The 23,948-nt window shown below is 39.7% G+C and overlaps 1 protein-coding gene across 2 annotated transcripts in view; it reads right to left on the bottom strand.

Annotated features, from left to right (window-relative positions):
- Nucleotides 1–23,948, bottom strand: part of CHD7 (chromodomain helicase DNA binding protein 7) — a 133,482-nt gene that overhangs the window by 51,783 nt on the left and 57,751 nt on the right. For both annotated transcript variants that reach the window (XM_086740854.1, XM_086740855.1), the window contains exon 3: nucleotides 7,702–8,123. In XM_086740854.1, coding sequence (XP_086596980.1) covers nucleotides 7,702–8,123 — 422 coding nt within the window. The remainder of the gene's footprint in view (nucleotides 1–7,701; nucleotides 8,124–23,948) is intronic.

The raw sequence follows: 23,948 nt of genomic DNA, 5'->3' as shown, positions 1-23,948 counted from the left end.
GGCACCCATACAGCCTCGACACATGCAACCACAGCTTGTATGGGGGGAAAAAAACCCACCCAGCTGGTATCTCAGCACCTACACAATCCTAGAAAGCTATATCCACTGATGGCAGAGAAAGATTTTGGGGATTGTTTCTCCCCCTCCTCCCCTCTGAAAAACGTCCACCACCTGAGGAGTTGGGATCACATCTCTCCATCAGCACTCAGAGGCCTGCAAATGGGTGAGGACACATACAGCAACATCCAGCTTTTAATACATCATCGCCAAGTCATGCCTTGAGATGATCTTTAGTATCGTGGGGGTGAAATTTTTAAATGGCAATGAAGAAGAATCAATATTTACAAGTTAGTAATTTTAAGCACATTTAGCCCTTGAGTCTAAAGGGGAGTTTTGGTAGTCTTTTTTTCCCCTCCTCTCTCTGGTCAGCCGTCTCAAGCCTGTTACCAGTTTGCCAGGCTGGCTTTGGAAGTTGCTGAGACACTGAAGAGAAGAGCAGAGTTGTGCACTGGTACCCAACAAATGGCGACTACAGGTCGCCAAACAGTATGCCGGGCACTTCCGTATGGCTTCTGTATCCCCAATGTTTTAATTTCAGACCTGGGACGCTGCGTGGGGTTTGTTTCTCCTTCATAATCCCTGGCCTCGTAACTTCTCAAACAAACATCAGCTCGGCTCGGTTTGATCAGCGCCTTGGCCCCACCAACGGCCTACTTCAGAGCTGCCATTTAAAATCCCCGAATATGGCTAACACGTGGCTTTGGGACTGGGACAACTCGGTTGCAGTATGACCCTCTTTCGCAAAACTGTGTTGAACATAATGTTGATTTTGAAAATAAGTAAGAGTTTACGAGTGAAAAGACTGGGAGTTTTGGAAATGAATTGGTATTATCGTGAAACTACCGGGCGCAATACAGCTTTCCTCTTAAAAAAAAAAAAAAAAAAAAAAAAAAAAAAAAAAGAAAAGAAAAATATCTCAAAACTGTGATAATTTAAAAAAACAAGGGGGGGGGTAAGTTTGACACCGCGGAAGGAACGCGGGCCCAGGCCGAGTCCTTGGGGGCGGGGGCGGAGGAGGAGGCGCAGGGGCGAGCGCGGCCCTCCCGCCCTGCCTCCCCCGGGCGCGCGGGCGGCGCGCGGGCCGCGGCGCCCCTGCCCAGCGTTTGTTTCCGCTCTAGCTGCCACCAATGGCACAAAGCCGCAGCTGAAGCGGGGGCCCCCTCGCCTTTCATCCGCGCGCCGAGAGCGCTCGCGTCGCCCCGGCAACCCGCGGCCACGTGACCAGCACCTGCTCCGCTGGCTGGCGGCCACCGACTGCAGCCATCTGCTTCCCTCAATCAGCGCCCGGGCGCTCCCGGCACCTGCGCGGCCGCGGCCTGTGCGCTCCCCGCCTCAACCCCCCCCCCTCCCGCTCTCCCACCCCCCTCCGCCTTTTATCAAATCACCGCGAAACCGCTTCCAATAAAATTAAAAAAACCAACACAACCCCCACAAAACACACGTTACGTATTTCTCGAATTTGTTAAAAGCAAAGGTGAGCCTGCCCGGGAAGCTGGGCGGCCGCCAGGTGAAGCGAGCTGGCAGGCGGAGCGCTTTTCGCCCCTGACCCCCTCTGGTAAATCCGAGCGAGGCACGCAATTAAGTTCAGTCGTGGTTAGCCTGCCCCGGCTGCACCGCCGCCTATGAATAACGGGCTTAAGGTCGGGGAGAACAGTGTGGCCTAGGTTAGATAAAATATGAATTTGCTGAAAGGTCGGGAAGTGCTAACCAGGGCCGGCCGGCCCCGGGCAGACCCACCGCCACCCTGCTCCCCACCCGGTGAGGCCCGGACAAAGGCCCCGCCAGCGCTGGCGACAGGTCCACCCTGGGGAAGGTGTCTTTCGAGCCTCTGTGAGACCTTTGCGGCAGAGACTCCGAGCCACGGGTATTTCATGACCTATATATACCCCCGAGCCGTGCCTCAGCGTGCCCAGTCACTGTCGGTAATGGAGACGCAGACGAAGCAGTTCGGACACAGTTTCAAATCTCCCAGTTAAAAACAGGCACATGAAAGAGCGAGAGAGAGAGAGAACAAAGCCTCTGCGCAGATCCACCGGGAATTTTAATTTCTAAATTCAACAGAATTGCTCTTTCTAAATGCACAGCTCCAGCTTCTTTCAAGGAAAGAAAGGAAGCTGAGGTACAAATAAACCCCAGAAGAGCAGCACTGTTCCCTTGAGGCAAGGCACTGCTTCCCAGTGCATCGTGACGCACCCAGGAGCTTCACCTTGACAGCAGGAGCATCAGCTTCCTCAAATTGCCAGCAGCTCTTGTTCCTCTCCATCTCCCCACAGAGCCACTGTGATCTGTTCCTGGCAATTCACTGTACCCACTTTTGACTCAGCCTTTCCACTTCCAGCAGATCATACTCATGGCATTCAGGACTGCTGTTAGCCTGGACCAGAATCACCTTTGCACATGTAAGTACAGGCAGGTAAAAACCTGTTCTTAGACACTTTGGCACTACCATTAGGGTCTGTGTCAGCGCTTAACTCTGGATGCACATTTGATAGTACTTTGCAAACTTGGCAACAAGGAAAGCAAACTGTAATACACACATTTAGACAACCATCTCATATTTGTTTTCACACATGCATGAACACAAAATTTAGCCAAGTCCCACTAAAGACAAGATAGCGTCCAGTCCCAAAACAAGAACCAGAAATCTGTGAGAAACTAAAGTAGTATTTGCCACACATAAACCACTAAAACATTTTAAAACTGTCAGTTCCAACTAGTCCTCCTATTCAAGTGATACAAACACAGACATTTCAGATTAATGTCTTACAATCTCGCTGTCCAATACCACTCTCTGGTTTCATCCTCTTATCCCCAAGGGCTGCATAGCATACTGACCAAAGGGGATCAGTAAGAAGACAGCCTGCGGAAGGTCAGATGAGCGAACGTGAAGGGAAACAGGGGCTGAAGAGGAAAACAGTAAGTAAGATAATTGAAAAGAAAGCTTGAACTACAATTTGAGAACAAGTATCCAAGCTCTGACAAAGAGGTTTGTGCTGGTTAGTCAAGGAGCCACCTAGACAGAGCTAGGTCAAACTCCAGGAACTTACCAGGGCCAAACCATCTGACTCAAAAGTACCCCAAAAAGCCTGGCATGCTTGGCAGGATTAAGTGGGGAAGTAATTAGCCCATATGTTTACATTGTACAACTACTTCATCTGATCTGAGTAACTGACAGTTCTGTTTATTAGTGTAATTTATGATCGCTATCAGAATTTGGATGATTTTCTGTAATTTAAACATTTAAAGTAAGTCAGACAAACTACTGATCACTATTTTACCATTTGGGAATACTGTCTTGTGACAAATTCATGATTGGAACCTGGCTTAAAAAAAAAAAAGTTACACATCCACTGAGGAGCATCAAAATGATAAAAAACAAAAAACAAAACAAAACAATCCCACTCTCTCAAAATGTTAGAGCTGTCAGACTTTCTGTACTGCCTTACCTCAGGAAAACAATTGTTTTTTTAAAGCTCCTAGTGTAATCAAATCCTTTTTTTTTTTTAAAAAAAAAAAAACCAACAACAACAAAAACACCAGCATTTACATGTCACAAAAGCAGGAAAAACAATAGGACAAGGTTTTTTCCCAGCTTGAAACTTGGCCAAATTACTAAAAAGTATGCTCACAAGGCCTGCCTGCAGCAAAGGCAAAGGTAAATATCTGGCAGCTGGGCTGGTTCAAAAGGGAGATTGAGGACAGGTGTGAACAGGAACAGCCTCAGTGGACGCACGCATGGAAATCTCACACAACTTCCTGTTCTCTCCCACAGGCACCCCCTTCCTGCCTTGCTCAGGATGATCCGAGCTTGGGAGTGGAAACTACCACCACCGCCTCGGGACCTCTCTTCCTGTCCTCCAGCTCCCCAGGGCGCTGCGTCCCGTTGTCCATGCCGCTCCTCTGCGCAGCGGCCTCTTCCCGCTTCCGCGGCCAGGAGCCATCCCCTTTCCGATACAACAAACAGCGAATCTGTGCGCCAATAACGTCCGTTTCTACCTCCCCTCTACAAGAGGTAATTATGCTCATGCTGAGCAATCCCCTTGCGAGCAACAACCCGCTCGCCCTACCCTGCATCCCAGGCTGCTGCTGTATGTGTAGGAAGGACAAAGTTTCCCCTGCCACAGGGAGGGGAGGAAGCAGATAAGAGCAGCCCTGCAAAGCACAGCACACCGCTTCAAAGAGATGGGAGGAGAGACAAGCTCCTGCAAGAGCTACTATTTGGCCCTTGCAAATAGTTCCTGCTTCTCCCACCGTAATCAGTGGCCACTCTCTAGGGTTTCATAGGAAGCAGCAGGAGAGATATCAGCTGTGCCGCAGCGTGATCTTCTCAAACAGGTGGTCCTCATCTCCTCCAGGGACAGGCACAGGAGGAACAGACATCTGAGCCATGACTTTGCAATTCAGTAGGACTACTTGCCTTTCCCTGTCCATCTACTTCTGGAAAAAAATGCCTGCTTTGCATGTGCCTGAAGCTGGCTCCATAACATTAAGAGCCCACATAATACTCAGAACCTGCACAATTTAATGAAAACCTTTCATTTGTGATCCTGGGTATACTTACATTTTGCTTTCAAACCCGACTAGTTCGATCCACAAAAATTTGTTTTGCAAGTATTTTTTTCCAGCCGCCACTGTATTTGTCTTCCTGTACCAGCAGGATTGGGAGAATATCCACTACAAGTGTAATAGTACAATAGTGATGCATGACCTTTCTTTCAAAATCACCAAGTATGCAGTATAACATACTAGCAGCCCATGTGGGTGTTTTCTTTCTTTCTAAGATGCCATCAGACACACAATTCAAACAAGCATGAAATTAATTAGCTTCTTCCATTTCATGTGTCCCTCACATGAAGGTGCATTTCAGTGAGGCAGGCTGCTCATTTTGTCATAACTTACACCAAAGATAAAAGAGGTGAATAATAAAATTTCTGGGGTTTTTTTTGTTTTGTTTGTTTAGTAAAAAGATTATATTGTTAGTCAAAACTGGAAGTGAAATTATGAGCTATCTTAAACTACAAGATTAAGTTAAGATACTTAAATAGCAGATTTTTTATCTATGTGTATTCTCTAACACAGCCCATGTGAAAATTAACTATTAAGGACTTCTTACGCTCTATCCAAAAAACTGTTGCTCTTCAATAAATACATTTTTATGTCTATTTACTTGAGTGCAAAACTCTTCTATTAAAACTGATCAGCTTATTCAGAAATTAAAACTGTTAGTTTTACAAAGCATTTAGAAATCTAGAAATCATACTACTCCTTTCAACATTTAGAATCAAAATACTGAGCAATATAAGCAGTAGTACGCCAGATAGTAACTTTATAAAAATATTTTACTTCTGCATAATCATCCACAATCTATATTAATTTGCATTAATCTCACTCATCTCAGCTACTGTAATACTTCCTTTCTGGAGTTAGTGCTGCTGAAATACTGTGGCTCAGATGATTAAATGTTTGTACTTTGTTGTATTTTAAAATTTGATTCAATTATCTGTCCCTGGACAGGTTCCCCAGTCTGCGATACTGCCAAAATAAGCAAATTTCTTTCACCCATTTAAAATCCTTTGGCAGCACAGCATCCGAACACAGTCTCAGAGTTCTTCAAAGAAGTTTGATACTCAAGCTGACAAGACCATACAACCTTGTTTTCAAGAGAGCACTTGGTAATAGAGACACAAACCCATTATGGGAAAAGTCGGACTCTCTCCACACCCCTGAGTAAGCCGAAGGAACGGCAAATGCTCTTAATGCTGCTCCCAACGCATTTCTTTCACACGTAAAACAGCAGGGACAAGAGTCATTGCATGGGAAAGAAGTTAAAGACTCTCCTACAAATACAACTAAGGAAAGAACATGCTCCTTCAATCTGCGTGGCACATCCCAGGATGTAGAGAAGACATGCAAAATGATATTAGGACTGAGCAGATGGGACAGATCAGCTCTGAGGTCCAATGTCCAGCACAGCCACAGGAACCCATGAATGTTTTTGAGGCAGACTCCTTCTAATCATTGCTTATTAAACAAAGCTTCATTGTAGTCAAGACCTTGTAAAACCACACTAATTGAGAAGTCCTGCAGTGAAAGCTTTTTAACTTCTTGGTGCAAAAACTGCTGGGAGATGCTCAATACCATGCAGTATGGCCTGGTCAGCCTGAAAACCTATGAGTATAGGGGAACAGAATAAAACGTTTCTTTTAGCTAATCTAGTATTTTAGTTTCAAAAACAGAGTTTGAGATACATAACTTGAGTTTTTTCTAAGGTGTGAATTGCTATGTATATAAACATCATCCTCAGGATGTCCCGGAACACAGCTGAAGTAACTTCTGCAATACGATAGGCTAATCAACTGTAATTTACTGGACAGTTAATAGAATCCGTTCAGGACAACATTCGATTTTACAAGCCAATGTTTATAAATTCTTCAGGAAACATCATCTCTGCTAACACAGAAACTTTTCTTTCTTGCCAAAAGGAACAGTAACATCTTACTATCCATGCCTCATTTACCCACATAGCTGTTATCAAACCTGATCAGTAGTCAGTCTTGTAGAATATATGCAAAGCTGATTCATTAACTGCAATTTTTAAACCCTAACACAAATACATTTTGCAAACTGATTTGGATTAACCAAGTCTGGCTCTGCTTCCATCTGGAAGTTATATATTTTATAACACTACCCACATCTTGAAAAACAGATTCAGATGTTTGGAACAATTTCAGAACAGTTGTAAGAAATTCTAAGTATAAATAAAATTAAAAAAAAAATTGAGCTTTAATGTCTTTTTCCTCCCAGTTTTCTTTCAAGTAGGCATTTATAATAATGGTGTTTAGGGAGTTCTGGGGTAAGGAAAGAATCTCTGTTATTATCTAAGACTTATTCACTCGTGTAACAGCAGTTTGTTCTTTCTCATACTACTCTCTAGCATTTTCAGCCAATCCTGATAAAAGGATACGATGCTGAGTGAAAACAGTTAAGAAACAAGGTTGAAGCATCTGGTCTATCCACAAAGATTTTCTGCTAGGAAAATTGTCTTTACATGAAACAGCAAAAATAATATAATCCCTACTGTGAGGATACATCAATATCCATGTAAAAATGCCTTTTTAACAGCAGACCTTCTAGCCCATGGGTTGTGTCAGTATAAAACAGTGTCTGTAAGAGCTGTTACAACTTGTAACAACGCTAAGTACCTAACTTACTACTTAATTTAGAAAAAAAAAAAAAGTCAACCCTTTTTATTCTAAGCCTTCATCTCTAGATCTGGTCAAACCTACATTAATGTTGAAACAATTTGATTTCTCAATACACAAACCACACAAGAGGATAGATGAACATTAGAAGAGAAAGAGTTAGTTTTGAAATCTAACACATCCAGAACTTTGTATGCCTTGAAAAGAAAAATGAACCTTCTGTCTTTCCAGATTGTTTAAAATAACTGTGAAGCCATAAACAGGAAAGCCAAACAAGAGAAATGCGTCTGAGTTCCTCAAAAACATGATGTTATAGATGGTAGAAGACAAACGACAAAACAAGATTTCCTCTCCACCCACGCCATGTAGCACAGATGCTCTAGAAATCCCACAAACATACTGTTTTTCTCTGATCACATACAGAAGTTTCCTGACTTACCTAGCCTTTTTGCTGGTCTTGGGTTTTGGCGTAGTATTTTTTGCTTTCTTTTCCTTTGGCTCTTTGGGGGTCTTAGGGACTTTGGGGGTCTTGGGTTCCTTCTTTTCCTTGGGTTCTTTAGGATCCTTCGGTTCTTTTTTTGCCTTGGGCTTTTTCTTTTTCTTCTTGTCTTCTTGGGAGCAATCCACTGAGTTTCTACTTAGATTCTGGCTGTCAAGTCCCCCAGGAAAGTCTTCCTTACCAAAGCCTTTACTAGGACCTTCTGCAGCAATGTGATTGTTTTTCTTTTTCTTTTTCTTCTGCTGTGGCTGTGGCTCAATTGATGGCAGATAATCATCACTTTTCACTAGCTGGGTATTCGGTCCACTAACCTGAGTCATATCCGGCACTGGTTTCTCTAAAAAGGGTTCCGACGGAGAATGCTGAGAGAGACAAATAGAAAGAAAAAAGTGAATTTGTGACTTTGGTTTCTAAAACTTCGCTCTTTTGGAGCAAGAGGTTAGAGAGGGAAAAAATACAAGGCAGAAGACTAACCTAGTAGCATATATGAGACAACGGACAGTAAAACAGGAAAAAAACAAAGCTTTCTGCACTTAAAACAGTAGAAAAATGACCAGAAATTCTTCAGATAGCAAGGGTAAAATTATTCTAAAGGTTGTACATGAAGTGGAAGTATAGAAAATATTTACAGTCTTCAACATTGAGATGCAAAAGGAAAGCAATTGTTATTGCAGGTATTTTAAAACTGTTGTTAGTAGAATGAATAACTTGTTACAAATTATTCAGTTGCACTGGAATTTTGTCCTCCAGGGGAAAAAAAAAAAAGTTAAAGTTTGTTTCTAGACATACAGAAGAAAATAAAGTATATTCAGAGGCTATATTTATTAAAAAAAAAATCAAGGCAATTTACATTGGTTCAGCTGTGACAGAAGGTATTTTGATCAGCACGTGAAAGATTAAGCCCCTTTAACATGTAATATAATGTTACATTTTATGTCAAAGATCCACAGCTCCCTACTGATTGAACAGCTCCCAACAGATTGAACAGAGAATTGCATCAAGTGTTTGTGAACCTGCAAAAACATCCTATTTCGAGGTCTGTACAGTGTATCAGGTTTACACCAGACTTACAAAGTACAGTAAAACCTATGTTTAATTACACAAATGTCAAGTGTGTGGGCTAAGCATACTGGATATATTTGCAACTCTTCTTCCTCTTAATGATTCTCTTCTCCACAAAGATCCATGAGTGTGCGACGAAAAAAATATCTAAGCTCTACCATGACTTTGCAGCATATCAAAGCTCTAACCTGCTTCTCGCTGCCTGCCCGAGGTTACAAATGCAGGGTGACAGTGCTTTTCAAGAAGAAAGGCAATAGCATGACACCATACTGATATGTTTCTTCCAACTGCATGTATGGTCAGACCATTTTCCTGCCCTCTTTATCTCTGTTTCTCCTCCTTTTCTCTTCCCTAAAAATTAAGACAGAATGATTCTACGTGGAAGAGTTCCTCACTAGCTGTGGTCACAAAGTCTAGCCCATTTGAGATGTTTGATCCACTGAATTAGGGAGAAGGGTTTACAGCAAATCAGAATTTTACTTCTAGGAACAGTAGTACCTGTGTAACTGTTTGTAATGTTATTCTCATTTCCTTTTCTCTGCTTTTTATTCAAACTGCACTTAGGAGTGGCAAGCGTGCAAACAAGTGACTACAAAACTGGCTCCTAAGCATAAGGAGAACTGATGGGCATACACAGACATATACTTTAGCCACTGTCCTGGTTCTGGCCAGGATAGAGTTAATATTTACCTGAGCTGGGGGGAGTGAGAGAGAGACTGCGTAGTCTAGTCTGGTCCCCGTTGGGGCTGAACTACGACAGCCACCTAGATCTCAAAAAACAATGTTGAGATTTAGGAAATAAAATTCCTAATATCATTACATGAAAAAGTGAATGCATGTGTATTTTTCCAAATATGTTAATATAGTTATCTGAATGTAAACAAACTGAACCAGTGCAGTCCTAACTATTTTCAGCATTTCATCACAGTAGCAAAAAAAAAAAAAAAAAAAAAAAAAAAACAAACCACCAAACCCTGTGCCCTCAGTACACTCATATACTCAGAAGCTACCCAAGCAGCAGAAGGAGCAAGGTTGTCAAGATGCAGAGACAACTCTTTATTGCTGTTTGGCAGAGGTTTGAACAGTACAAGCTAGAGACTAACTACAATTCTTCATAGAAGAGACTCCAGGACAAGTGGGAAGGTCTGAGTGACGGACTGAAGATTTGAGTCCTTCTGCATGCTTCTGTCCTCCACCTGTTTATCAAGATTCTTTTCAGTGCAACAGGGTCTTAGCTGCAGTGGGAACTCAGCTCTAATGCAAATCTGATGCACCCAGCGCATTAGCACCACATCAATCAGCCCCTGCTCAAGGCAATCTCATGTTAAGCATCCTGAAGTACGAACCAACACCTCTTCTAGAAATCTCTAATCACCATAACGCTTAGGTATCTTCATGCTGGAAAGTTCACAAAGACTGGATATCTGTCTAGAAAACACTAATCCCAGAAGTCAGTGGTGCCAATAAGTTTTGCAGTCCAATTACGCATTACATAAAACAAAGATATTTTCAAGTCTTCTAACTGGTTTTTAATTTGGTTGGCTGAATTGAATGTCTCCTCAGATTTGTTCTGTGACACAGAACAAAACTGTCTTCTCTGTACCTCAGATCATTATGTACTCATACTGCCTAACACTAATTTTTAGGTTGGAAAACAAAGGTATATTACACACATCACCTTTAAGTACTTCTTATCCATACTTTTTCAGAGCAGTACTTTTAACTTGCATTTTCCTAAGGTGGTCAATATATTCCTATATTACCTGCCATTTCACATCTCAGGCATCCTATGTTTTTCAGAGACCTCAAGGGCAAGTTTCATCAATGCCTTCACTGAGCTGTCCACTCCAATACTCAGTTCTTTTTAAATACTGTTCATTTGCTGTGTCTAACATAAGAAATCTGTTTTTCCTTCCATTATTTGTAAAATTTGTATTGAGCAAGTACCTTGTGTTTGGTACTACAGTATTTTTTTTGCCATATTAAGAGGTACTTTTATAACTATCTAAAAGCTTATGTTTAAGGCACAACTTTCTAGAACAAATTAGAATTGGTAGTTTAATTTCTTTTTCTTCCTGTTAAGTATGTGAAACAGCCAAGCCAAAAAAATACTAAAAAACACAAGAAATCCAGTAATGCCATGTAAATTTAATTCTATAAATTTTTCAAGGTCGCACCCTCACTAGAGATATGACTGTGTCACTGAAATCAATATTAAGTTTTATACTTAATCCTTGAGTATCCTCATTACATTTTTAATGTAATTAAAAAATTAATCCTTGTCTCCCTTCTAAGACTTGTGGGTTATTCTTTTGGTTTGACTACTTGTTTGTTTTAGAAGTCTAAACACAAAAACTTTTCAGCACAGTCATACGTAAATCTGAAAGTAAGGCAGACAGCTTTTCAGGTCTCCACAACAGCAGTGTCAGCCGTTCCTGATCTGACATTTGTACCTTTAATGCAAGGTCTGGCCAGAAGGTAAAGCACTGAGAATGGCAGCAATTTTAGCCACACTGTAGTACTCAGTAACTCACTCTGGAAGATGTCATCCTATGAAAATTCAGGTTCTTACTACCTCAAAAAGCTTATCCACCAGAGTCATTCTCAGGCTCTAAAACAACTTAGACTATACATCCGACTTAAACGTTATGCATGAAAAAATATTTTAAAACCCCCCAAACTTAGAGCCTTTTATTTACAGTATCAAGTTATGTGTATTACCAAGCATACAAATTAAAATACTGGTTTTGTTTCACATAATTCACAATCCCCAAAATACTAAGCTACAAAAAGCCAACTCTGCCCAAATTAGGCTTTGGTTTTATTTCCTATTACTTGAAAACACATTACTTTTGCCACATACTGCTCCCTTTGCCGTTTGGCACATTTTGTAATTCACTTATACGCGATCTTTTACACTGTAGCACTCTTTCAAAGAAATGGGTGTGATTAACTTTATTTTTCTAGGAAGTCTGTGCCTGCACTTTTGCAATATGCTAAAACGGTTTATCCCTAACTGACAACCCCACATTGCTCCCTAGTGTGAAGCTGTGTAGGAGCAGCACAAATCTGCTGAGGAGACTGGAAGCAGCTTGAAAGATGCATTTTCTTACCTCAAACCAGTTCTCTGCTCTTTCTTAAGAAGGGAAAAAAAAGGAAAAAACACCAGCTTTCACTAGTAAATATTAGATTAGACGTACCACAGGGAATTATTTCAAATAGTTCTACTTCTTCAAATCTACAAAGGATTAACTCTAGTTACAGGGTCACAATTTCTAGTGAAAGAATCCCATTTCCATTTACAAAATTAAAAACCAAAAATTACAAGTTCTTACCAAAAGATGGAAAAAATTTATCTGCATACTTCACAGAAATCGCTTTTCCTGCTGCTTTTACAAATAACAAAGCCATAATTTAGTATGTTGGTATAGAATCTAATATTCCACTGGAAAGAAACCAGGGAAGATTAAATACAAATAGGTATTCATCCTATTTGGTACTGCAGGAGAATTATTTCTGGTATTATTTAAAATAAGGTGAAAAAAAGTGCTCAAAAATATTGGTGTGTTTACTAGACCCACATCTCTTTATATCTTTTAGAGAAAAGCTGTTTTTGTAAACATTTAACAAAGAACAGATGGCCTGTTTTAATCATGCGAAAAAACCTGGAGCTCACATTAATGCTCCTACCACCGACTACTGGGGCTGGTCACCTCCCTAACCAGTGGCACAGTACAGTCTTCAGTAATACAATTTAATTTTACAGTGGACATTTTCTCACCAGTTTCCACAGCCTGACAGTTAATCAATGCTATTAACATGGAATACCACAATCCAGGACACTCCTAAAAATTGTAGCTCACTTGACAAAACAGAGATTCTTCAGGAACTCTGAGGAGTTAAAATAATTTGCAGCTCAACAGGTTACCCAGGACTGTAATATGCGCTTGCCAAAAACATCTGAGCAAGTTTTAAATGAAAATATTATTTGAGAAATTGTTTCTAGAGTGCAAAAATCTCACTTTTCTGGAATTCAGACTTATTCTTAAACTTCCAAACATGTATCACCAAAATTTGAAAAGTTAAAAATGAAGCTGCCTGTGTTTCACAGCTGCTTACATGTTTAGAGCTAAGCTCATTCTCCGCGGCCCAAAGCACAGATAGATGTCTCAAACCCAGCCTGTTACGTGAAGTAGCAAGATGGACGGGATGCAGGATTAATCCAGTGAGGGTTAGTGGCAGGGAGGGAGGTTAAGGAGGAGAATCTTTCTGCTGCTTGAAAAAAGGATTGAACCACAATCAACTGTACTTAAGCACTGAAAGCAGCTGCCTGTGGCTTCCCTAGCAGAGCAGCAACTTGAGCCAATATTGAGCTTTAAGAAGTATGAAGCAAGAGCAAAGTATGCAACATGACTCAGCTAACCTTGTGAAATTTAAGCATCAGCATCAAACAAACAAACAAAAAAAAAAACACCACCAAAAAACCCCAAGAAACACACTTTTTACCAGGACTACTTTCACTTCCCTCACAGGTATTTCCTGACTCCCTGGTCTTTTCCATATTTTAAAAAAAGATATACTGTAACCACACTTTATTTACATTTTCTTGAACTTTGGTTTATTAACTAAGTTGTGTAACAGTAGAGCAAGTGCTCAGTCAGTTCCCACTGGCTCCATAATACAAACCTATCCAATATAATGGATATAATGGATAATTTCACTTCAGGTAAATCATTACTGAGTATTCTCATCTGCAGCAACTGTAGTTCTGTTCAATTATCACCTTCACTTTGGAAAGGTTAAAACAGCAACCTGCGACCAAAGAAAGTTCTTTTAAAACAGAAGATGGACTGCAGCATCACTTCTGGAAGCAGCTCTACCTTGTGCCACAGAGATCACTCATTCTGAATTTGTGCCCTTCCTGATAGCACAGTCCTCAAGCTGTTAAAAGCCATCACATGGAGAAATTGCTCCATGATTCTTCCTTTCAAAAGTCAGTGAAAGGATTAATCATCCCTCTGGATTATTTAGAGCAAACTACTCATCTTGACTATCCTCCAAACAAATCCTTTGGAAAGTTTCCGTGTCATGTCTCTATACACTGCTTTGTCCCTGCAACTCCCAACTTGTCTTGTCAACACTTTCAGCATTAGGCCTGTCTCCGTGCTCCCTCGATCTGATGCATGCTTCGGCTTTTCTAGACCAACATAAATGCTTTTCAAACACCGTCCATCTGCAAAGCTCATGTATCAGTCAAAACTCCAGAGTAAACAGAAATCAACACCACCTCTGAAATCGCAACCAAACACCACTACCTACATTCAACAACAGTACAGCTGTACAGTATTCTTTCCTAATAGCAGCTAAAGTCCAGAAACATCCTCAAGACTACGCTCACATCCATAATTCTTTCCAGTATCTGTTTTACCAATCATTTTCTTCTCCTTCATTGTGAATGATGATCCCTTCCCTTTTCTGTGAAACTAATGCCTTGAATTGAAGATGTGTATGTCTCTTTTACTTCACCATATGAAAATAGTTAGTACTACCTTGACATATTTTGGGCAATATGATGCTGTTTAGAAACAACTGGGATTTCAGTACTTCGGAAACTCCTCTAAAAAAACCCCTGTAGTTCCAAAGCATTTATACACTATAAAGTGTTGTCAGTGATCTTCTCCGCAATAAAGGGAAAGGCATCACACCAGACGAGAATGAAACAAGTCCATTTTGCAAACAGACTCAACAGGAATCTTGTAGTTTAATAAATCTGTTGCCAAATGTCTACAAAACAAAGACGAAAATGTATGGAAAACAAAAACTCTCTTAATACCTTCTTAGCAAGACATAACTTGACTTTGCATGGAAAAAGCTCATGTTTTAGTGAAGTGCTGCTGCAATACCATTTTGTTTCTTAAGCAACTCTTAGAATATCCTAAGACCATCCTAAGTCTTTCTGCTCTGTTACTACTAATGGAGACCCATCTTTAAAAAACAAGTGCAACTATTAAAAAGTTAAAACCTGCTGATCCAAAGTTTTCAGAAAAACTCTGAATCAGAACTAGAATTTTCATTCCAGCAGCCTCCTAACAGTGGAGTGGAAGAGATTAAAACCAATCTTAATGCTCTCAGCCACAACTGCAAAAGTACATTCATTGCTGACTTGGTGAAGCTGAAAATATCACCCAGTTACTGTACGTGGAAGAATAAAAACATGATACAAAATAGAGAGTTATTTAATTGAGTCTCAGCACAGCTACAGTATTAGAATTATTTATTTTCTGGTCATGTACTCTGTGGAATAACACAATTACAAAATATGAAAGACACTAATGTGGCCATCCAAAAAGCAAACATCCCATTATATTTTACGGTAATCATATGTAGCAACACTGTTTCATGCTCACACGAAGTGAGAGATACTACTAAGCCTATGGAATATCAGCCAGTGCAATGAGTGCTGATGGTTTGTTCGCAGCTCAAAAGCAACTAACTCATCCCGTAAGAGAGCTCTTAGGTTGCTGCCCAGCCATCAGAATTGACATCAGTGTTGATGAGACAACCTCAGACAAATGCCACCCCTATGATGTGTGTGTGTGATGTCCACAAGACAAATATTTCATTAACACTTCTTTTGCTTAGACAGCAGTATAAGATTGCTCCTAATGCAACCAGGGCAAATCCTAAATATTACACAACAGTAGCCTGACCCTCCACTCCACATCATCACCACTTAGACTGGTCAAGGACTCACAATTTTGGCAAATTTTTACTAACTCTAGCTGTAGAGACACATAGAAAGGGTGAGACAATTAGGTCCCAAATTCTACTGGCAAAAGCCCTATTGCTCTTGCTGACAGCTCATCTACCCTCAAGACTGCCTTCCCTGCACAACCATAGTCAAAGGAAACCTCACTTCTGTGCACCCTCAATTACCAAGCAGTAGACGTGCCAGAAACATGCCAACGTGAGTTTTACCACAGAAGTTTTGCAGGGCTTATGCTATGCAGTGTGACAGGCAGATCAGCCAGAGTCCTGCTGTAAAATGGCTCATAAGCATCTTTTTCTTAACACCTTACTTCCACCAAGCAGGACCTATACATAAAGATGTGGACATCATCTTTGTGAAGTTACGTCTGTGAAGTTACGCCCAGGTAGAGCTATCAAGATACCTAGTGCTTACCAGAGAATTCCTTGGATTAGAGAATATCCAGGAGGTTTACCACCAGTCTTTTCCAGCCCCTCTAAAAAAGGTGGTGGCTGCATATCTCCAGGCAAGACAGGGAAGTCACACACAAAACTAAAAACATGTGAGGATTAAAGTTTCCAGAGGACCTAATACAATACTTCAACATCTCCAGGAAAGGGGGAATAGGAGAGGAAACACCTTCACATATTCAACCAAAACAGTACCATTGAAACTGCTATTATTAAATACATAAGCATTATAAAGACTAACTTAACATTTTAGCACATATACAAGCTGAGCTGTTGCTCTTGGGCTTGCCTCCACGCTCCCCACGGCCCTTCAGCTCTACTGTGAAAGCAAAGCAGTTCCTCTGAAATAGTAAAATGCGAACATCCTCCCTTCTCTTGGGCACGTTTCACAGCCATGCCTGTGCACTGCCCTGCACATGCAGCCTCCTCCCTCTGCCAGCAGAATTCCCTTCGTTCAGTGACTGAACGTCAAGTACATAGAGATCCATCCTCTCTGAAGGGTAGCCCATTCCTGCATCACACCATATTGCCATCACCCACAGGTTACAATGCTCTGGTACCAACTATGATTCCTACTTAACATGCTGTCCCCTACCCAGAAAAAGAAAGCCCAACAAAACAGTCCTGACTTTGTGTATTAAGCGCTTACAGCTTGCCCGTGGTAATTAAAGCAATAAATGTCCCTTAAAATTTTGTTTTTCTGCAGAAGATTTAAAGTCACTCGGAGCACGATTTTAATAGGAACCTTAATTAGCTGACATTACTTCTATCAATACACACTGTTATCAAATCTAAATCAGTGTGACACAGAGCAAACATCATCAGGTTTATGACTAAGGAGAAAAATCAAAGACCAGCATACGCGGTGCAAACGCTGCTTCTTCTGACTGCAGACAACTGAAAAAGTTCCATCCGTGCTTTCACTGCTGCAAGCAGCAGCAACAGCAAAAGCATTACATGCCACAATAGAAAAAGCGTTTCTATTCTGGTACTTTTTTCCTCCCACTTCTTTTAACCTCCAAAAGAGTTAACAGGAAAACTTATTTAACAGGCTATGTTTGTAAAAATACAAGGTGAAAGCTAGTAAGATATATATATATATATCTCTCTCTATCTTATGCGTTTACGTAAGAGATACATAGAATTAGCAACATAAAAATATATGGTGTATACGTAAATTCAGATGTGATACCTCTTTTTTTGATTTGCAAAACCTCTAGCAGAGTATGCTTTATCTGAATTCAAATAAACTACAGTTCATCTTCTCATACTTTACATCAAATAAAGCGCACTTTAATCTAAGAAAGGGAGAAAAACAAAAGCAGCATGTTTGGGTTGTTTTTTTTTTTTGGTTTGGTTTGGTTTTTTAACTAGATGAAGTCAAAGACTAGCAAGCCAGGAAATTTTTATTTCTCCTGCCTGCTCTGCAGTGTCTAAGGATCAAGTAAATAGCAGCTTCAGAAATACCACCTCTTTGACAGACATCCTGTGCGCCCTAGTCCATTGCTTGTAAGGACAATACAAAATGCTTTTCAGCAATGAATCAAAACGACCAAACTGTAATAAAGGACTGTAAGGCAGTACACCAGGAGCAGAGACGAGCACAGACGGGAGCAGCGTGGATATAAATGCGTTAGTTCCCTAATCTGTTTACTTGGCACCACTGCGTGCGTATGTATTTTTTTTTCACATCGTGCCTGTGCCAGAAACTCCTCAAACTCAGCTTTATACATTCATGTCCATGACTATGTGCCACACTTGTGTGCATGCACCATCACGTCCTTTCTTCTGAGCTTATTTATCTCCCAGTCTCTCCCTACCAGCCTCGGGAAGCCTGTCATAAACAGTTCTTTCGTCCTTCTCATGGTAAGCCACGCTCTGTTTTGCTACACGTATCTGACGCAGGGCAGTCTCTTGCCCCTCTTCTGAGGACACTCTAAGGCAAAGGTCTTCAACTGGTCTAGCCCACTGCTGGGGAAAGTCAGCTCTCGGGAGACAGGCTGGGGATCTCAGCTGCCAACTAAACCCTCTCACAGAAACAAATGACGGCAGCAACTGAACGGCTTTACTTCCTACATTCGTAAAACAGTAAGATATAGCAACCACCAGCAAAATGCTTTCGAATTTATTTTTGGGCAAGTACATTTATTAACATACGGTGTTAAGATGACTTTAGGTCAGATAAAGCTTCTCTATCATTTTCCTAACCCCTTCCTTACATATCTAGGAAAACAAAAGCCCAGCATTTTTGTTTTAAAAGTTCCCCCTCATGAGACTCTAGGCTTGCTAAACATGCATGTTCAAGAAGCCTGCACATATCAAAAATGTCTCTATTGACAGTTTAAATGACAAACATTCATCAGATTAAGAGGCTGGTAAAAAGAGGACGCAATACATAGAGAACCTTTACTAAGAACTTTATCACTTCTCCTATCTGCAAGTTCTGATGAAAAAAAAGAGCACATTTTCCCCAAAGGTATAAATATATATCAAGTTCTAATAACTCAAGAAAAGGGCAATGGCCTTAGATGTTTAAGACTTCAACAGATATGACAAATGACTCAAATCCCTGAGTTTTTACTCCTGTCCCTAGAAAGCAAGTCTCGCTAAGTCCCATGGTACTTCTGCAGTACCATTCATACGTATTTTTATTAAATAACAAAAGATTCTGAATTCTTCCACAGTTTGCAGCAAGATTTTTTTCAGTTTCACCAGGACACCTTGCAGATAGAGCATATTCAGCTTAAGAAAAATTAGCTTAAAGCATCAGGAGAATCACTACCAGCACACACACTGTATTTTGGTTTTGGTTTGGTTTTGGTTGGAGCTAACAAACTTTTAGTTCATCAATATTTTATCTCGATGATTTGCAACAGACCCCACTAGACAAATAATCACAGAATCATAGAATGGTTAGGGTTGGAAGGGACCTTCAAAGGTCATCTAGTCCAACCCCCCTGCAGGGAGCAGGGACATCCCCGACTAGATCAGGTTGCTCAGAGCCTCATCCAACCTGGCCTTGCAATACTTTCTTCCCTTGCCATCTCCCCCCTCTGCAACGTGAAGTCGCACTGTATCCACAATCAAAAGATTAAATCTTTTTGATTCATTACTTTAGCTGGTGTCTTTTGGTTTTGTTTTGTTTTTTTTTTTTTTTGTATTTGTTTTTTTTTTTTTTTTTTTTTAATTAGAACTTGTACTCAAGGCTTTTCTTCTACAAATTTAAAAACACACAGAATTCTCCAATCCCATGGACTTCTAATACTGTAAAATACATAAGGCACCATTAAGGCAATGAAAGTTAAACCAGCCTAAACCAACTTTTTTTTTTTTTAAAAAAAAAAATTTTTATGATTTTAATCTTTAAGTTTGCTGACTTCTGATTAAAAGGGCCTCATCTCAGAATTTCCCCCGAAAAGCCATATTAGGTAAATGTTTTCTGATATTGTAAGATGATATCCACAGTAGCTCAATCATTCTATCTCTACCCTTTTTGTCTACCCCAAATCTCAAAGTGTCTTTCTTGTTGCTGTTTCTATCTTGCAGACCAGGTGAGCACACTTAGTACTGGGAGATTCACAATGTAAAATTATTTAAATGTTAACATTTTGTTTTGACATTCTAAATGCCATTTCCCTAGTTACAAAGAAGTTCCATATCACAAGCAAAAAAACCTCCAAAATTCCACTATCACTTTTATTTCTATTAGCTGTTTCAAATAAGTTGAAGTGACTTTTCTAACCCATTTTCATCCAACATTAAACTGTTCTGATCCAGCAGACATTCAAAAGCTTTCTTCAGACACCGACCAAATGAGTCACCCTGCAAGTGAAACAGTGTAAACACGATGTTGTCTTGGAAATAGAATATTTAAAGTTCACTGTAACCCTAAGAAAAAAAAAAAACTATTATAGTTTTTCTTTTTTTTTTTAATGGCAATCTAAAGTATTTCAAATACTCAAAATCAAAGAACAAATGTTGTTAGCGCCACTTATGAAATAAATTCTATTTCCTAGTACTTAACTTTTTACAATATCATCTCCAACATACAGGGTCACTCCTCCCCTAGTTAATTCCAGATTTGCTGCCTCATTCTGCATACAGGATGGATGAGACTCCTACATTAAATCAGATCTGAATGACTAAGATATTATCCTGAAGAGAAGACTCATATTACCTTCAAAACTTAAGTATAGAAAAGGGAAAGACTGCAATGCAAGGAGATGGTCTGTGATAAAAGCAGTGAACGTCACGCAAGATAATTTACTGTCCTTTTTTCCACCATCCTCAACTCACTGTGATACTTTTCCGTTTTGTTTTTTTTTTTCCAGAAGGGGTTTTGACGTCTGGGTATTTTTCCCTTTTAAATTACATACTCATTTCTTTCTAACATGGATCTTCAGCAAGGGGACTTGCCATGGACCCTCTTCTTGAGAAGTGTCCAACCATGACCACAACAGAGTACCTACTTGGATAACTACTGGCTGCAGCATTAGGGCAATACAGCCCAGCATAACACACTCCTCTTAGAGTGCCCCAGATCCCATGTCTACTACTTTGGCTTCAGGCAACTCCCTGTCCCTCTGTCCTGCTTTCCTCATAGGTAAAGTGGAGAAAACACATTGTAGGAAAGTTTAGAAGATTAATGAATTAGTGGTTGTTGATGTTTTCCTGTGTTATGATTAAAATTAAAATGAGCATTAAAAAAAGCTCCTTTAGCTATTCATTCTTTACCAAGATATGAAGAGAGACAGTGTTTGTAGGAAGAGTCAGTCTGTTTCATGAGATTCAGTGATACTCAAGACTAGGTTCACTGGATAATATACAGTAAATAAATTAGCAGGCCATACTTCAAATAATAAAAACATTAATTAAATAGCTACTTATATCACAGATGATCTTCTGCGGGTAGAAGAAAGGGGATGGAGAAAACATGGCTGCATACATGGATTACATCCTGTTTCACAGACAGAAAGAAAGTGTAGTGACAGTCCTACTTTGGATCTTTCTTAACTTCAGCTTTGCAGCTTGCTATCATTCTGTAAACACAATCACTTAAAATATGCGTATTAAATCACATAGTTTAACATTTCTATAACTTTGTTGTTTCTTGATACTTACTTTCAACAAAGTACATATAAACATAACCACCAAAGACTTCTTGCCAACTGTCCATACAAACAAGATAGACTCTACAGACGGTAACAAGCAATTACAGTTTTCTGGGTGTCCTCATCACACCCCTCTTTCAGAGCCATTGATGCTTACAGCAATATAGATACTTAAAAGCTCTAAGGTGTCACATATTAAGTACATGGGGAGACAACAAGAGAAGAGTTAAAAGCTACTTTTTTTTTCTTACATATGTATATATTTGTATGTAATCAAACATTTCACTTCAGTGTTCTTTGAATTTCCTCTACTGATGTCTGGCAGCCTTCACAAACTACAGCTGTTTCCATGTTCACTTTCCTATATATATATATATATATATAAAATCCCCAAACCAACCTGCAGCAGAAAAAAAAATAATCAGCTAAATCATGCCAGTTCTTCTCTGGTTACATATTCAAGAACTAACGTTTTCCATCCTGTCATGTAGAACATACCCAGTACTCGGGTTAAATAAGTTCCATGAAGACAAAACACAATGGAAAGGCAGGTTTTTCTTTTCCCTCTCCTGTCTCTAAATAGAAAAAGAAAATAACCTGAAAACATAACAATTTTTGCCATGGCTTTCTTACATTTTGTTTGAGATACACTGCTAAATAGTTACGGAAAAGCAGTAATTCTAGAAAAGTCTGATTAACCAGCCTTTGAACACCTACAGTTGATCAACTGATGGAAATCCGAGGGCAAAAGGTACCATACATCTTCAGCAGCGATGCATTTTACACCAACGATACTTATTTTATGAGATAAAAACTACTAAAGATTTAATGGTGCCAATTAAAGAAGCCAAGAGTTTGCATGGCTCAATGGCTCAGTCATAGACCTTTTGCCTATAATAGGTTCCATTATAGCCCTGAGCTCAAGCTGTGGGAAGAGGATTGCAGATGAGTAAGAGGAATTAGTATTTTTAAATGTTATTGCAAAGGAAGGTGTCCTTTAAGCATTACACAGCTGCAACTCTAGCAGCAACAGAGTAGCTTACTCTTACTCAGAATTAAAATAAAACTAGAATTGTTTTAAATGATATGCTTGGAAATTTGTGGACACCTCACAACTTCAAAACACTATCAAAGAAATTAAGCCCAACAGTGTAAAGCCCTCACAAATTTAACTAGCATTTCATATGCATTTCCAAGCTTTAAATACTTCAGTACCTGTAGTTTTTGTGCTATGTTATTACCCTTGATTCTTCGTATTCATTTATGTTTACATAAAACAAGGTACAACTGTGTAGTTGAAGAGTGAAGTAGTTTGTACTTAACCATAGGATGTCTATAAACAACTAGTGTGATGTACAATGAGGAAAAGAAAATTTAAAAGCTGAAGTGCCTGTCAAGAGGCTCTCAGTAAACTCAGGGAAATATTTGTGCCATAGTACAATACTGTACAAAATTCTGATCATCCACATCAACAACAATTAGACCTCAGACACAGGTACGGATTATCTTGAAGGAGAAGCCTAAAGGGAACTTAATTTACTTTAGATAGATTGCTATTTATGAAAACATTGGCAGATCCTAATACAGGAAATAAAAAGAATTAAGATGGGTAAGATTGGCACCAGAGCAAATTGGGTATAAAACCAGTAACTAATAAATTTAGGGTAGAAAGTCAGATGCCTGCTCCAACAGTCTAGGCAAGAACTTCAAAAAAGGAGTACTGGAAGCAAAAGCCAAGTGCTCTTTAAATTTAAGTTTGATAAGGTTATGAAAAGTAGTTCCTAAGATGGTGCATGTGACAGCTGGAGGCTCAACTTAATGGCCCAGACAATCTTTACAAGTACTTTGCTCCTTTGTACTAATGACTCCTGACAGTAAAAATCCACAGCAAAAAAAAAAAAATATTTTAACAAATGTACTTTGGAATATGATAAACATTGAACACAGTAGTTCAGAAATGAGTTAAACATGCTTAGAGCAACCATTTATGTTTAATTTTCTAGAGGAAGGAAATCTCTATTAAGCAGACTAATAGGGCTGGTAAGACAAGCTTCTGGTTGCAGAAGTTTTACCTTCAAAGCTGAAAAAAGAGGTTGGTTACCCAAAAAAAAGCTTTTATAATTACACTGGCCAATATAGTCAGAAAAAAGCCTTAAGTATTACCTCTTACAAATCTTACTTTGCTCACATCCTCAAATCATCACAGCTATGGATATGATTACTCAGACACCCCAAGGAAAACCTCTGATTTCACGTTTCACATGTTCACATCTTTCTTTGACTAGAAATTGTCTTTGTTCCTACAATGACTGTCATACAAAATGCAACAGCACTGCTTAAAACAGAAAGTGTTAATTTTTAAATAAAGATGCCACAGTCCCAATGTCCTTTTGCAACAGCTTTTCTATTCTCTGCTTTGGACAATTTTCCCAAAACAATGCAGAAGTAATTTTTATTTTTAGATACTCTAGATGATAAGAGATTTGGGAAAAGTACAAGTAAGCAGTTTATGAAATTACTGGTCATCAGTTGTTCATTTACACAGGTACATTATTTACGTATTAGTGATACACTTGTAAGGAGTGGGTTAGCGCACAAGATGCTGCTATCCAGTTGATGGACATGTGCCGTAACTTGCAACAGGAATACTGCAACTAAAAAAGCTCCAGAGACAATTTCACTTCTTTCAGTGTTGGAAAACTTGTTCTTCCTCAAGAGCTTCCTACACACAACATCCCTAATACAAGGACTCTGAATCAATGACGATAAATGAAGTTAGAACAAATTCTTCCCTCA

The sequence above is a fragment of the Chlamydotis macqueenii genome, chromosome 2, assembly GCF_036417535.1.
Source record: "Chlamydotis macqueenii isolate bChlMac1 chromosome 2, bChlMac1.mat, whole genome shotgun sequence".
Classification (NCBI taxonomy): Eukaryota; Metazoa; Chordata; class Aves; order Otidiformes; family Otididae; genus Chlamydotis; species Chlamydotis macqueenii.
Note: the sequence above shows the minus strand (reverse complement) of the source record. Positions and strands in the feature narration are given on the sequence as shown.